The 17,685-nt window shown below is 36.8% G+C and overlaps 1 protein-coding gene across 9 annotated transcripts in view; it reads right to left on the bottom strand.

Moving 5' to 3' along the window:
- The window catches only part of CCSER2 (coiled-coil serine rich protein 2), a 154,718-nt gene that overhangs the window by 9,693 nt on the left and 127,340 nt on the right, over nt 1–17,685 (bottom strand). For 3 of the 9 annotated variants that reach the window (XR_009734252.1, XM_061405534.1, XM_061405535.1), the window contains exon 10: nt 1,779–1,863. The exons of the other annotated variants lie outside the window; for them this stretch is intronic. Coding sequence is in view for 2 of the 3 variants with exons in the window: in XM_061405534.1 (XP_061261518.1) it covers nt 1,779–1,863 (85 nt within the window). In the remaining variant the exon portion in view is untranslated. The remainder of the gene's footprint in view (nt 1–1,778; nt 1,864–17,685) is intronic. 9 annotated transcript variants of the gene reach the window in all.

Genomic DNA, 17,685 nt, shown 5'->3' with positions numbered 1-17,685 from the left:
CCAACACATTCAAATGCTGGAGAACCAAACTTTCTTTTTGCTAACTTGGAGATGCAGAGAAAGGAGGTTTCATCTTCAGAAAAGCTAGAAAGACAGATCTTGATAGTAGTATGGAAGAACAGACAGTGTTGCTTCACAGAAATTTAAAAAGTAGTTCTAAATCCAAAGGAGAAAGAAGCATTTGGAAATGGAGGGCCAATGACTCAGGTGAGGGACAAGAAATTTCTAAAGGTATGCAGATAAGAAACTAGTGAAATGGGTGCTTCTGGGAAACATGTTTTAAAAAATAAATCTAAAACTATCTGTAATACTGAATAGTTAACTGTCAACTCCAATTACATAATGCATCTAGATAAGAGGAAGGAGAACAGAAGAGATAAACAGTGGGGAAAAGATCGGGGACTAAAAGGGGGCTTCAGAAAATCCAAGGTAGGCACGTCCTTCTGAGGTAAATGCAGTATGGCTACAGCCTAAGAATACATGATCAAAACTGCCCTTTGGAATTCAGATTGGTTCACCAGCAATTTAGTATAATTCTTTATGTGCTAGCAATCTTTAGAGGAGAAAAGAATGCAACTTAATTGAAGCAAGGGAAGTAAAAAGGAGGATTTACAAAGGTGGTGGGAGATGGGAAAGAAGGAGGGAGGAATGCTTTGAACAAATTAACTTGCTACTAAATAACTTGATATAAAAGCCTATGCAAACTCTATCCCACTATTCTTTAAAAAGTGCAAAAGGGAAGGAAAGGCATAATGACCAAAACATACATTTCAAACCTTGTCTCAAATTCATGTTGATACTTCCTATTGACTAATTCAAGAAATAAAATTTTATTTGAATAAATCACATTTAAAAATTTTAACTGCTTAAAATTTCCCCCTTTTAGATCTTTGATACTTCACATTATTTAGGTAAGGATAATTTATGAAAAAATTGATATGAATTAAAAATTAGGGCAAATCCATGGAGAAGGCATAAAAGTGACTGTGACTGACAATATTTAAATATCTTTTTCATTAATATTAGCTTTTCTGGGTGACTTTTCAAAAAAGATAAAATATAATCAACTTACCAGGGAAGTATATAACACAAATAAACACTGTTTTGGAAAGCAGATTCAATGAAACAAAGATTTTTTTTTGAAGTCAAACAGTTACTAAATCATTAGAAATGTTAGTAAACCATGCATATTCAAAAGTCATTTCTTCTGTACTGTAAAGCGGCTGATAAATTATAAAGACATATTAGTTATTTAAAAACACCCTTGAAATGACTTAAAAGATTTCTGTATTAGAAAACAGTGAAACGCAACCAAAGCCTTTCGATTAGGAAATATTTAAAGAAATGTGCAATGGTCTAGTAAGCCTGCTCCCTAAACAATATGCATCTGTCCATTATACCACTGCATTTAGAGTGTACATTTTTAACATGACTATATTTAAAAACAAGCTTTATTCATATTATCTCAAGGTCATGAAAAGAGAAAACACATTAAAGACAGATGCATGTCGGTAGGTACAGCATCACTGGCAACAGGTTTAAATGGCATTAGAACGACATTAACTTCAGACAGCTTTCCTGAGGCTCTACGTGGAAAAGTCTGTTCACATGCAGATGTAGGAAATATTAATTAAGAGAGGAGAGCCCAGGGAGTGCTGGTTTAGCATGTGCCTGCAGATCACTCTGGACAGAGAGGAGGTGCTGGGGAGGGTGGTCATGCAGAAGGGGATACGTGAACGGGAAGCAGAGCAGGATAGGAGTGAGAGACACAGACTCACTCTGTCTGCGGTGCGGCGGGACAGTCCGTGGGATCCCTTGGAAGGAGCCCTGCCAAGGAGAGAAGGAGGGAGCAGAATACCCACCCTGTGCAGAGAGAGACGGGGGTGGGAGGCATAATAAAAAAGGGAACCAAAACACAGAGACACCACAGTCATACTTTAAAAAAAAACAACAGTGTTAATGAAAAGACGGATTCCATTTTTTAAAATACAGGTAGCCCAAATTACTAAAATTATATCTTAATCCAACCTAGTTATTTTTCGTATATGAAGAAAAAATTATTTCCTCTAACATTTATGGTTAATGCATATGAAGTAATATTTTTTTTGGTAAACATCTATCAGCTTGTAACTCTTTTTAAAGTAGTACATTACAGTTTTTTGCAAAAATGAAAGCATTGAAAAGGGAAGACAGACTTTAGGTGTTAAACACACAGAAATTGCATCAATAATAAATCAGGCAATTAAAAATTACCATTCAAAAATTTATTTCTTTTTTAAGTCGTAGTTTTCAAAGGATTAGCAAGAAAAATAAAGAACATTAGTGAAGACAGCAGAACCACCAGAGCACTCAAAAGACTCAGAAAGTTGTAAGAGTGAGTACTATATCAAGAATGTGACATACAGGCCACGGGTAACACATGCAAACCTTTTAACAACTTGTGGCTTCTTAGCTTTACTTATTTTTATCAGCTTATAAGAACTGGAATACAACTGAAATGTCATTTACTTCAATTTCCTCATGTTCCAGGTAAAACTGGGTCTTCTAGAGGGAATTTGTTCACACAAATAGAACCAGATTAGGTCTCATGTCTCTCTGTTCCTTGCCTCCTCATTGATGAGACACATTAAACTATAGAAACACTCGTGATAACATCAAGAAAAATGAGCCCATAAACACCACCATACCTAGCTCAATTTGTAAAAAGAAAGTATGCATAATTTTTCACACCAATTAATCTGATATTAAAATGAAGTACTAAAGGATTGCAAGTGTATTTTACTGATGTTTAGAGATTTCAGGAACATTCAGGTCCAAACAGAAAACTTATTTCCACCCCTGTACCATCAATTCCTTGGCTATGGTTCAGTAAAATCAAACACTTATTTAGATTTATGAGTAATTCTACATTGCTCACCATAAAGCAAAAACCAAAAGAGAAGATTCATTTTCTATGTTGATTAAGGTAACAACTAGCCATAAGAACCTAAATACAATTAACAATCTTTAGAGTATCCTAGTAAACAGAGATCCTGTCTTTTGAAGTTATTGTAATTTCTCCACTAATTTAGCAATGGATATTTTTGGAAATAGATTAGAAAATATTTAATAGGGTGATGACCTCAGGCGCTCTCCATAGATGTTACTTGAGAACTCCATTTTGCTGCTTAAGAGATGTTCTGACCCAAAACATTTACACAAAGCAAGTCCACAGCTAAGAAGGAGCATGCCCTTCCCTCCCTATGGGTTTCAGCAGGGTCAGTTTCTACTCACTGCACTGGCTAAAGAAACTTTCAGATAAGGATTTTGTATACAAGCTAAACCAGCAGTCAAGAGATTCCCTCTCCAAGAAGTTCTCTCTGGAGCTTTATGGAAATAGTATCCACTGGGAATCAGGGAACTGTGTTGTTCCCCGTGTCTTCTAAGAGCCCTGTAACCTTGAGAAAGCCACTGATCTCTAAATCTCAGTTTTCATTTGTAAGATGCAGGGCTGGAATTTGTGTCCCTATCCCCAAGTTTCACATGTTGAAACCTATTGCCCCAGTGTGATGGTTTGGAGGTGGGCTTTTGGGTGGTTAATTAGGTCACAAGAGTGGAACCCTCATGAGCCAGATAGTACCCTGTAAAATAAATCACAGAGAACTCCCTCGTCCCTTTCCATTGTGAGGACACAGGGAAAAGATAGCTGTCTACGATCTGGAAGCAGGCAGGTACCTTCATCTTGGAACTACCAGCCTCCAAAACTGCAAGAAATAAATTTCTATTGTTTATAAGCCAGTTAGTCTATGGTATTCTAACTGCCTAAACACTTTTAGTTGTTGTAATTCAGTTGCTCCATATCCCCACTCCACAGTCATTGTGATTCTTTAACCTCATAACTCTATTTATATGGCACTTAAAACAATCAACTTTGTATTAAATTGTCTCTCTTAAAAAAACAAACACAATGATACCCATTCTTAATTCCCCCAAGACCAATAAATCGTGATCTCTGGGATGGACCTGAGCATGAGAAGGAGAAAGAGAGAATCTTGTGAATAATACAGAAAAACATTTCTGCCTGTGACTGCCAAGGGGCACTTCTCTATTAAGCTGACTGAATAGCTGTCAAACATTTGACTTTCTACCTAAAAAGGCAAAGAACATTACTTGTTCTATTTTTGCCACTTAAAAATGCTTCCTTTCACTTCCAAAACCCTAGGTATCATAATCCTATCCAGCCATTTCAAACCATTTTGTAAAAGCTTTTTCTGATCCTACCTAAATAAATTACAATCATTTTGTTTATAAGCATCCATATCTCTTGGTGGATACCTGTCTCACAGAATTTTTCTTCCTCTTTTCATTATGTTGATTTGAGTATTTTCCTTATTCTTCTACTAAAGATAACCACCCTGATAATAATAGCTTACTTACTTTTCTTGGTGTCAACTATATCTTCTTGACTTTCACAGAATCAAAGTAATACACTATGATTAAAATTTAATAGAAGAAAAAATTCTAGTTCCACACAAGATGCAACAGATACACTCTCCTTTTTCTTCTGCAAAGTACAGCTAAAAACTCTAGACATTAAATCTAAAACAAAGAACTCTGAAAGGTATAGTTGAGAAGACAGACCAGCTAGGGTCCTGGAAATTCAACCCCCCCAAAAAAAAACATCATAGAAAATTCCCTGTTTCCCGCCCCCCCCACCGAATGTATCCCAGACTAGGTGATGAAGAAGCCAGCATCTGGAAATGCCAATGGGCACACACATAAACAAAATCAACAAAGTCTCAAGGAAAAGCTGCACCCTGCCAAAGGACCAGGAAAGAGGTGGCCTGGCGACACACACCACTTGTGCTCAGTAAACTGCTAACACACGGGACGCAGCGTGGCTCTAGCACGCCTGTTCCCATTAGGAGAGGCCAGCTGGGAAAAGCAGGCTCCCACTCTCACTAGCTCTACCACCAATGTCTTACGGAGTTTTTGAAATGAGCTATGTCAGGTTTAATGGCAATGTAAGCTGAGGACTTCTAATCTGTTTCCTGCACATGCTGGACTCCTGCTGCAGATCCTAAATTAAAACTGCTGAATAGTTGCTAAAAGAGAAGAATGATGCTGAGAACTTGACATCTTCTGAACTAAAGAAAACTTACTTTTCCCTTATAATGAATGAGATGCGTTCCATAACCCTATTGTATGTATAGAATAATTTTACCTTCCAGTACAAACTCTCGGTAAATAACTTGTGCATTAACTTCCATCTTTTTCCTATAAAACCCTCTGCCCATTTTTCTCCAGTGGGATAATATTCTCGTTTCCTCTAGAAATCTGTGACCACCAAGGTGCAATTCTGAAGACCGCCCCCCTCCCCAATAAACTGTCTTTTTGCCTCTGTACAGTTTGTGGTCCTTTCAGTTAGCAAGTTCCTAAGTACAGGAAATATTTAAAACATGTATATTACAAATGGGGAGAAGAAGAGACCTAATGAAAGTAAGATTTCTATGCTTAGTAAGTAAACCACACAAAGTTATACATACAACATAATACCAAGAGCAACCATGATATTTCTCTATAAGCAGATACACTCAAAACAGTACATATAAATCAAAATGGCATTCTAAAAGAACTAAAAGTAACACAGAGAAAGGCAAGAAAACAGAAAATAAAAGAAAGGAAAAAAGATGAAACCAAAGAAATGGTAGACTTAAGCCCTAACGTTATCAATAATCCCATTACTACAAAGGGTGCTCAGACACAAATGAAAAGACAGACTGGCAGATAGTTCATGACCGAACTATATGCTGCACACAGGAAATCCACCTTATATATAAAAGTGTAAGTATTTTTAAGTAAAATAGTAGAAGTATATACCAGAAAAAACATTCAAAAAAAAAGCAAGAGTGGCTATATTAATATCAGATAAAGGAGGATTCAGAGCAAATTATCAAATAGAGAAGGACCTTATAAAATGATAAAAGAATCAACCCACCAAGAAGACAAAACAAGCCTAAATGTGTACACACCAACTGTTCATGAAACAAAACTGACACAACTGAAACGAGAATAACCAAATTCAAAATTACAGGTACAGAGTCCAACACTTCTCTCTCAACAACTGATACAACAAGTAGACAATAAAATCAGCAATGATATGGAAGAACTCAAGGATACCAGCAACAAATAGGATCTACTCAACATTTGTAGAATGCTCCGTCTAACAACAACAAAATACATATTATTTTCAAGAGTCCACAGGACATTTACCAAAACAGACCACAGCCTAGGCCATGAAATAAACCACCACAAACCTAAAAGAACTGAAATTACACAGAATGTGTTCTCTGAGCATAAAGGAATCAAAGGAGAAACCAGTAACAGAAAGATGACAGGAAAATTTCCAAACACTCAGATACTAAACAATGTAATTCATGGGTCAATAGGTCCTCTCAAGGAAAATTTTAAAAAATTTTTTAAAAATTTTTAAAAAATTCATATGTGTGTACATATGAATACAAAAGTAAATACATATTATTGAAAGCTGTAGGACACAGCTGAAGCAGTGACACAATATCAGAAGCTGCAGGACTCAGTGTCACGGAAATTAACTGAATAGTCTTGCTTAGGCTTCAGAGACAGAGCAGAGCAGGCCTCTGACCCTGCTTCTGACCTTCCCGGACTCTGCCCTGACTGGGAGACTGTGGGTGACTGCCTGCTGTGAGTGCAAGACCTGCAGCACCGCAGTTAAGATGGGGGAGAAATCTTGAGATTGTTGAGCCCCTGGAGGGGGCCTGGCCAACCAAGCCCCAGGCTTAACTACACTGCAAGTTTTACACAACAAAACAGCATTAATATGAAACGAGAGCTCCAATTTGGTCACAGATTGATGATGATATCAGTTTGCATCCTGGGATTATAAACAGGAACCCTGAACTGCGATCTTAAATCTCACCCACAGAGCAGATGTGCTGCCCGGGACCTTTTCCCAAATGGGACTCCAAATGTGCTGTGACACAGGACTTCACAGCACTGTTTAAGTCTGGATGTTGGTCAAAACCCAGTTTGGTGATGTATCCTCTGCTGTTTCTATTTCTCTTTTCTTTAAATGTTAGTATATTGAAGGTAAACTAGAGAACTCTCTAATAAATATTTATATTATGTATCTGTATATAAGGAGTGGCTTATTTTGTTAACAAATCCTTTGAGACAGAAGTGAAAACATTTGGCAAAATACACAGCTAACACAAAATTTCAAAAGTTGCAGAAAAAACAGAAAAAGTAAATGTCAAATCAATAAGCTAAACTTCATACCTGAAGAAACTTGGGAAGGGGTAAAGATCAAAATAAACCAAAAGGAGGTAGAAAGAAGAATATAACAAAGAAGAGAAACTACTGAAACTGAACAAATAAAATTAAGAAAACAAGAAAGTCAATAAAATCAACACACCAAAGTCTGACAAAGAAAAACAGAGAAGACACAAATTAACAAAATCAGGTGAGATATCAATATAGGTCTCCCAGCCATTAAAAAGACAAGGGAATACTATGAACAACTTTTTAGTCATAAATTTGAGAAGAAATGGACTAACTCCTCAAAACCAACTATCAAAACTCATCTGAGATGAAAGACATCATTTGAATAGGTCTATAACTTTAAAAACTGCCAAAAAAGAAATTGTCAGGCCCAGATGGTTTCACTGACAAATGCTATCGAATATTTCAAAGAATTAACAACAATTCTACACAATCTCTTCCAGAAAGTAGAAGAAAGAATGCTTTCCCACTCATTTATGAGGACAGAATTACCTAATAACACAAAACCAGACAAAAATAGCATCAAAAAAAGAAAAAAATACAGACCATTATCCGTCATGAATATAGATGTAAACTATCTTTAACAAAAGACTAGTGTATATAATTAAGAAACAGTGTATATAAAAGAATTTTACACCATGACCAAGTAGGATTTAGGTTAACCAGACTGATCCACTATTCAAAAATCAATCAATGCAATCAACAGGCTAAACTGAAAAAATCACACGCTCATATTATACTAGTATAGCAAAAGCATTTAACAATCAGCACACATTTCACGATTAAACCTCTCAGCAAACTAGGAATAGAAGAAAATTTCCTCAGCCTTCCCACTATGATACACCTACAGCTAAAATTTACTTATTAGAGAAAGACTGAGTGCTCCCCCCTTAGATCAAGAATAAGGCAAGAATGCCCACTCTCACCATTCTTATTCAACACAGTATTGGAAGTTCTAGCCAATGCAAGAAAAGGAAATAAAGATATGTAGATCAAAAAGAAAGAAAGCATTCCTATTTGCAGATGGCATGATGGTCTACAAAGAAAATCCCAATCTAAAGAAAAACTCCCAGAAATAATAAGCGAGTTCAGTAAGTTCACAGGATACAAGATAAATACACAAAAATCAACTGTGCTTCTGAATACCAACAGTGACACACGGACACTGGAATTTAAAATATAATATCATCATCTATGATCACTCAGAAAATGAAATAATACATCTAAGAACATACACAGGAACTTGTATTCTGAAAACTAAAATGCTGATGAAAGAAATCAAAAGAAGTCTTAAACTAATGGAGAGATACATCTTAGTTATGGATTGGAAGACCCAACATACTAAAGATGCTACTTCTCCCCAAAATGATATTAGTTATTAACACATTTCCTTCAAAATCCACGATTTGTTTTTTCAGATATAGACAATCTTATTCTAAAATTACATCAAAAGGTAACATTTTTAAAAAATAATAAAGTAGGATGAATCACTATATTCAATTTAAGACATTATATAGTGTGAGAGTGAAAGTCACTCAGTCATGTCTGACTCTTTGCAAGCCCATGGACTATATAAGTCCATGGAATTCTCCAGGCCAAAATACTGGAGTGAGTAGCCTTTCCCTTTTCCAAGGGATCTTCCCAACCCAGGGATCGAACCCAGGTCTCTCGCATTGTAGACAGATTCTTTACCAGCTGAGCCACCATGGAAGCCCATAGTGTGAGAGTTAGGCCATAAAGAAGGGTGAGTGTTGAAGAATTGATGCTTTTGAACTGTGGTGTTGAAGAAGACTCTTGAGAGTCCCTTAGAGAGTAAGGAGATCCAACCAGTCAATCCTAAAGGAAATCAGTCCTTCACTGGAAGGACTGAGGCTAAAGCTGAAACTCCAATACTTTGGCCACCTGATGTGAAGAACTGACTCACTGGAAAAGACCCTGATGCTGGGAAAGACTGAAGGCAGGAGGAGAAGGGATGACAGAGGACAAGATGGTTGGATGGCATCACTGATTCAATTGACGTGAGTCTGAGCAAGTTCTGGGATATGGTGAAGGACAGGGAAGCTTGATATGCTGCAGTCCTTGCAACGAGTCAGACACAACTGAGAGACTGAACAACAGCAAATATAGTTACAGCAATCAAGACAATATGGTATTGGTGAAGGAGTAAACACACAGATTAGTGGAACAGAGAACCCTGAAGCAGATCCACACAAGTACAGTCAACTGATTTTTGACAATGGCACAAAAGCAGTTCAACAAGGAGAGTCTTTAAACATATGGTGCAGAGCAACTAGATATTCACAGAAAAATAATGCACCTTGATCTAAATCTCATATTCTACCAAAAAAAAGAGCTCAAATAGATCATAGATTTAAATATAAAATATTAAACTATCAATATTTTAATATTTTATAAGAAAAAAATTTCAGTGTCTTGGGCGTCAAGAAGAGTTTATACATAACACAAAGAGCACAATCTGTAAAAGAAAAACACATTAATAAATTGGACTTCATCAAAATTAAAATTTTATGCTCCATGAAAGACTGTCAATAGGATGAAAAAACAAGCTATTGAGGGTAAAAACTCACAAGCCACATACCTGAAAAAGAACTCATATCAAGAATATAAAGTGTATATATTTAATAGTAGAAAAATCCAATCCAATTAGAAATCCAATTAAAAAAACTATATAAAAGATCTGAAGAAACATTTTAATGATGATGGCTAATAACCACACAAAAAGACAAACACTATTAGCCATTAGGAAAATATAAATTAAAATCACAATGAGATATCAACTACATACCTACTAGAATGGCTAAAATTAAAATAAAACCAACACTAAATGCTAATGAGGCTACAGAGAAACCAGATCACTCAATCAGTACTGATGAGAATCTAAAACAGCACAGATGCTCTGATAAACAGCCACTTTCTTTGAAAACTAAATATACAGATACAATATTACCCAGAAATCACACTACTGGGTATTTATCCTAGAGAAATGAAAAATTTTACACCAACACAAATATTTGCTTTATCTGTAATAGCAAAAAACTGGGAACTACCAAAATGTCTATCAGTAGATGAATGGTGAAACAAACTGGAACATCCCTACTATGGAATACTACTTGGCAATAAAGAGCAAATTACTGATAGACACAACTACTTGGATGGGTCCCCTGGGTATTATGCTGGATGAAATAAGCCAGTCTCAAAAGCTCACACACTATATACCATTTATATAAAATTCTTGAAATGACAAGATTAGAGATATGGAAAACATTGTGGTTTTCAGGGGTTAGGAAAGGCAGGGAAGAAATGGCTATGACTATTAAAAGGCAGCACACAAGGGAGAACTTTGTAGTGGTGCAATAATTCCGTGCCTTAAATATGGTAGTCATTGTAGGAATCTACACAAGTGATAAAATGCAATAGTACATACTCTAAATGTCAATTTCCTGGTTTTGATACTCTACTATAGTTATATAAAATGTAACTACTGTGAGATACTGGGTGAAAGAAATAAGAGATCTATTTTTGCAACTTCCTATGAATTTTAAGAATTTAAAATAAAAAGTAAAAGCATAAATAGAGACGTAAAAGCAATGCACTGTAGAGTAACATAGAGGAAAATTATTTGAAATGCTAATTATATTAATAGGATCATATTTTCTTGGGGAGAGAAGGGAAATATGTTTAAGGACCTTCTCAACTCTATAAACTAATTTCCACAATAATAAGAAAGTTATATATTCCTTTCAGTAGTTAAAAACAACTGAAATAGCTATAAAATACGACTAACTAAATGAGACCAGGCAAGTTCAGATACAGCAGACATGTGAGCAACTCCAAGCCACAGCACTAAGAAACAGTATGTGCTGGCTCCCATGATTCCATGTCTATTGGAAGTGTTTCTAGAACTTGTAGCGAAGAGTTTAACTTAGAAACTTAGAGAATGTATGATTTAATAAGCAAAGGGAGGGAAACTTAATTTTGAGCAAAAAGACAGCATTACCAAAGAAAGAAAAAGTTCCCAGATGAATAGGTCTGTTCTGGCAGTGAGTGCTAGAATACACTGTACTCCTGAACTGAAAACTGCAGGAGTCATGGCAGCATGAAGGCAGGTTTGAGGGTCAGAAGGTCTAGTCCCCATATCCGGAAGACATGTCCACCACCCTCTGGTCCAGAAACAAGGCCTATCATCATATTTACATCTTGCTGTCTGTCCATGAGTAGCACAAGCCAAAATTCAGGCAACCTTTTATTTAGTATCCAAAGTCCTTAGTGCTGGGATTGAAATACAGAAAAAACTAGTCAAAGTTCCCTGAATGAATGAATAAATGGATCTATGGTTTTTTCTACTTTGTTTTTTGGTCAATTCCTGTTACTTAGTTCAGGTTTAAAGCCAAACCCAGTGACCTCCATACAGAGCTGGCCCTGTCCAATATGGTTGTTAGCAACTACATGGGGCCAAGCAGACACGTTTCTGAATTGAAACGTGTTATAAACGTAAAATACACACAAGATGTCACAGACTTAGTACAAAAACAAAAATCGGAATGCAATCTTTATTATTTTGATTATCTCAATCTCTTTATTTTGATTACATGTTCAAATGGTACTACTGGGTTAAACAGAATATTTTATTAAAATTAATTTTGCATGTTTCTCCTTTAATTTGGATACTAAAGCATTTATATATATAGTTCACATTATATTTATATTGGAGCACTAATTAGAGGGCAGGAAAGCATATAATTCTTTCTTAGTTGGTGCTTTCTTAGTTAAGCTCTGACCAGGAAAGAGCCTTTTGCTCATCTGAGTCTACCTTAAATCTTCTGATGACTTTTAAGATGAAATGGTTGGCATGAGATGCTTTCTGCTAGAGAAATCACAGTAGACATGTATAAAAACAAAAAGCAGTAGGGATGCATATGGATATATTACATCCAAGGGAAAAAATAAAGTACTTGTAGGAAAACATAGGATATCTGACATAGAGCTTAACCATATGCGTAACACTCAAGGTACACTTTAAACTGGTGGGACAACACACACACACACAGACACAAACACGAACAAAGGAATGTGGAAACATAAAAAACAGAGTATCTGGACTCAGGGTTTGTGAGAAAATTTCATTTCTCTCAAGATAAAGCCTAAAGAGACCAAGTAAAAACATTCTTCCATGAACTCTAACCCTGTGGAACAAGATACGGAACTGTGGGCCAAATCCTTCAGAACACCTGCCACGCTTTCCTCAGCAGCTGCTTTTTCCTGAAGCAGAGATGAGCACAGATGAGAGTCACCATGAGCTTAGAGGATGGCAGACTTTTAATTTTAACACTGAAGAGAAAACTTTTTCTGATTCATGAAGATTAGTTTGCTTGTGTCTCCCTCTTCTGGGAGAGCTTAGGAAGTCTCCTGGAATGGTCTTCCTTGCTTCAGAAGGGGTGTGGGCACTTAGCACTGAAGCACTGAGCTTTCTTGTGGATGAAACTGTCTTCCATACACTCATGCATGCACCCCCCCACACACACACAACCTGCCCCATTTTGAATCTATACCTGTATCTTAATTTCTCTGGCACCTTTCAAGTTCCAATCCTACATATTCAAATTCCTCTACCCTTCTGTCCTGCAGAATCCAAGTTGAAGTGATTAAAAAATATATGGAACCTTTTGCAGTCTTCCTTCCCTAATAAAATTTTTTCTCTCAGTTCTCCCATTTTCTTAACTGACATGCCATCTACCCTGTCATCCACATTTGATAACTTAGTCATCTTCTTTTCATTCTTCACACCTTTTTCATCTAATCACCTATCAAGACAACAGATTCTGCTTCAGTGATCTTCTCTCCATTCCATGAGAGATCAAAAATCGTAAGTTAGCCCTCATCTCCTCATGCCTGGGCTGTTATAATAATCGTCTAATAAGTTTTCCTTACCTTCATTACATTCTCACTGGGACTGGTTCAGTCCTTCTGAGCCCTGCGCTAAGACACTAAGCACACAGGAGGGAATGAGACACAGCCCCTGCCTCAAGATGTTCAGTTCCTCCTCTCATATTACTCTTCCTATAGCAAAATATAGTAAGTTTGGTCCCTGCTAGAAACTTCCGGTTACAGAATTAAGTTGAATATTCTCAGTCTAACATCTTAAGTCTCTCCATAATTCCATCCAAGTGTAATTCTCCAAACTTCTCTCTCCCTCATAATATTCTAAATGTAATTATTACTACTACCATCACCAATAACTACACTAAAACATGGCAAAGTACAGTAACTGATTTTTAAAAACAGAGAGGTAACAATCCACAAGTTACAGTTTTAACAATAAATTTCATCTGCTTGGTAAACTTTTATTTAGTCCATGCCCAGGTAATGCGTCTGAGAAAGATAACAAGCAGCTTGTGGTGCTCAATGATCTCATAAACAATCTCACCGAGTACCAGTTATTCCAGGCCCATGGTAACATGAAACAAAATACGGTCACTTCATAATCGTGCCTAAGTACAGATAAAAGCAAGGTTATACTGTGTCCTACAGGAAATACTCCAGACTTTTCTACCTTCTGTTAGTATTTAATCTCAGCAAACTCCTGCTTCCTTAGATCAAACCATCCAAGAAAAGCTGAAATATTGTAAAAGATTCTTTCTGGCACATGCTTGAGATCATTCTTCATGAAGTGTGTTCTTCCTGGCCACAAGAAGTAATCCATCCACCCTGTTTCACAGGCATATAACAGGTGGGCTTTGGCTGAAGGTCACTGGCGCTTTACTGCTCTAAATCATCAGGGTAGCTACATTTGTTGAGAAATTTTAGGACTAGGTATTATTTTCTGCTATGTCAGGAATGTCAATGTCATTTTCCAAAAGAAGCTTCCAAGCATAATACTAAAGAGACATTCTCTAGGAAAAAAATTTTAGTTACGTATGACATTTTTTTAAAAAGGAATTTTCTAAAACATCTGGAAAAGTGTTTTTATAATTACCTAAGAAAAAGAAAAGCTAGAATTTTCCAACAAATGAAGCCCTAATAAATTAGCACTCTGCTAACACAAACTAAAAGAGGAGCAGCTTCTATCATCTCTCTTATTATCTCTTATGTAAGCTGATTAATTTCTTCTAAAAGACAGATTTAATCATGCTGCTTCTTAGAAAGTTAGCAAGATCATGCATTTCTCACTACCTCACATTAATTCTTTAAAAAAAAAAAAGGAAAAAAAAAAACCTTTGTTTATTTGGCTGTATAAGTTGTGGTCTTAGCTGTGGCACATGGGATCTTTCATTGCAGCACACAGACTTTTTAACTGTATCACTCAGCTGGCCTCTAGAGCACACAGGCTTAGCTGCTCCTCCGCATGTGGGATCTTAGTTCCCCTATCAGGGATTAACCCCCGTCCTCTGCATGGCAAGGTGGATTTTTAACCACTTGGACCACCCAGGAAGTTCCTAACATGAAATTCTAAGAATAAAATCCATGTCCTGCCCTCACTGTATGAAATATTTCCCAGCAATGGAAAACACTGGTGCTGCCCTTTGTTTTCTACCTGCTGTGACACAAACTTTTCTTCTTTCAGTGGATATTTCTAAACAAAGTTACTATTTTAGTTCTGGAATTTGGTATTAGAGAACATGAATTTAAATATCCTTAAATTTATGATCAGATAAGTCACTCAACTGCTATAATATATAAATTTCATTTGTCCCTAGCCTTGAGTGTAAAAGGCATATATAATAGAATTCTTGGTGTACTGTCATGCACAAATACATGCCAGAATGCTGTCCTGGTACAAAGATGGTTCCTATCAACATTTAGCTCACTGAAACATAGGTCATATTTCATGTTCAATGTCTAGTACTGACTAAACATTACTGCACGACTACATAATAAATATCACATGTTTATACACCAAAGTATGTATGTGTATATACACATAATGCAATATATTTTTTTCACTTAAAATACTTTTTCCAGTGGCATATTTTAAATATAAACAATAGTGAATATAAATAAAGAATTTGGCAAAGAAATAAATCCCTTAATTCCCTTTGGAAATATATACTAACACTAATGGAACATCTCTCCAACAGAAGAAAATGGCACATCTATATTTAAAATCAGGATATTAACCTTACATAAAAATAAACATAATGCTGCCCACTTCCAAATCAAAAAGGCATTTAAGAAAAAGGACTTAGGAAAACTAAGTCCTTAGGAAAACTAAGTACTCAAGACAAATCTTTCAGCTACATTAATCCTCACATTTAACATTTTACCTTATATCCTGGGCAAGACAAAAAAAGGATGGGAGTTCTTTACTAGCACATATATCATGACTGTAAGAGCTAGGTAAATTCTGTCTCCTTTTGGAATTATGAACAACTGATAAGGTTTTTTTGTGGTATGTGTGTTATAAACTTTCCTATTGTCTATTTTATAAACAGCTAAAGTAGGAACTTAGTTGACAATGACATTTTAAAATATATGAATGATCCAATAAATCTGAGGCATAAGCACAAAGGACTGTAGATGATGTTGACCATATTCCAATATTAAATTTATATAAATTTTATTCACATCTATTAAATATGCTATAAGGTGGATTAATTCAGTACTAGAAACGAAGTCCAACAGACCATTTAAAATTTATAGTAGAAGCATCTTTTTTCATTCCTTTGCTACATGTAATTGTTCAGTCGCTCTGCTGCTGCTGCTGCTAAGTCACTTCAGTCATGTCCGACTCTGTGTGACCCCAGAGACGGCAGCCCAACAGGCTCCCCTGTCCCTGGGATTCTCCAGGCAAGAACACTGGAGTGGGTTGCCATTTCCTTCTCCAATGCATGAAAGTGAAAAGTGAAAGTGAAGTCGCTCAGTCGTGTCCGACTCTTGGAGACCCCATGGACTGCAGCCCACCAGCCTCCTCCATCCATGGGATTTTCCAGGCAAGAGTACTGGAGTCGAGTGCCATAGCCTTCTCCGGTTCAGTTGCTCAGTCGTGTCCAAATCTTTGCAACCCCTTGGGCTGCATGCAGCATGCCTGGCTTCCCTATCTTTCACCATCTGGTGGAACCTGCTCAAAACCATGTCCATTGATTCAGTGATGCCATCCAACCTTCTTGTCCTCTGTCATTTCCTTCTCCTGCCTTCAATCCTTCCCAGCATCAGGGTATTTTTCAATTAGTCAGCTCTTTGCCTCAGGTAGCCAAAATTCTGGAGTTTTAGCTTCAGCATCAGTCCTTCCAATGAATATTCATGGTTGACTTCCTGTAGGATGGACTGGTTTGATCTCCTTGCAGTCCAAGGGACCCTCAAGAGTCTTCTTCAACACCACAGTTCAAAAGCATCAGTTCTTCAGCACTCAGCCTTCATTATGGTCCAACTCTCACATCCATACATGACTACTGGAAAAACCATAGCTTTGACTAGACAGACCTTTAATGGCAAAGTAATATCTCTGCTTTTTAATACGCTGTCTGGGTTGGTCATAGCTTTTCTTCCAAGGAGCAAGCATCCTTTAATTTCATGGCTGTGGTCACCATCTGCAGTGATTTTGGAGCCCCCAGAAACAATGTCTGTCACTGTTTCCATTGTTTCCCCATCTATTTGCCATGAAGTGATGTGACCAGACGCCATGATCTCAGTTTTTTTAATGTTAAGCCTTAAGCCAGCTTTCACTCTCCTCTTTTACCTTCATCAAGAGGCCCTTTAGTTCCTCTTCGTTTTCTGCCATAAGGGTGGTGTCATCTGCATATCTGAGGTTATTGATATTTCTCCCAGAAGTCTTGATTCTAGCTTGTGCTTCATCCAACCCAGCATTTCACATGATATACTCTGCATATTAAGTTGAATAAGCAGGGTGACAATACACAGCCTTGACGTACTCCTTTTCCAATTCTGAACCAGTCTGTTGTTTCATGTCCAGTTCTAACTATTGATTCTTGACCTGCATACAGATTTCTTAGGAGGCAGGTAAGGTGATCCAGTATTCCCATGTCATGAAGAATTTTCCACGGTTTGTTGTGATCCACACAGTCAAAGGCATGAGCGTAATCAACGAAGCGGTAGCTATCTTTCTGTAATTTTCTTGCTTTTTCTATAACCCAACGGATTTTGGCAATTTGATCTCTGATTCCTCTGCCTTTTCTAAATCCAGCTTGTACATCTGTAAGTTCTTGGTTCACATACTGTTTAAGCCTAGCTTTTTTTTTAGTAAGAATTTTTTAAATATGAGAGAAAACTAGTATCAGGTCAAACTGTGCATGATCTAAGTTTCAACTGATAGGTACCTTTACCACTGATACTGATAAAACACTACACTCAATTTTCAGGGTAATCCAGATTGGGTCATTATATGAATCCTTTGGGTCCATCTTGTAATCC

This window comes from Bos javanicus, chromosome 28, assembly GCF_032452875.1.
Source record: "Bos javanicus breed banteng chromosome 28, ARS-OSU_banteng_1.0, whole genome shotgun sequence".
Classification (NCBI taxonomy): Eukaryota; Metazoa; Chordata; class Mammalia; order Artiodactyla; family Bovidae; genus Bos; species Bos javanicus.
This window is presented reverse-complemented; position numbering and strand designations above follow the sequence as displayed.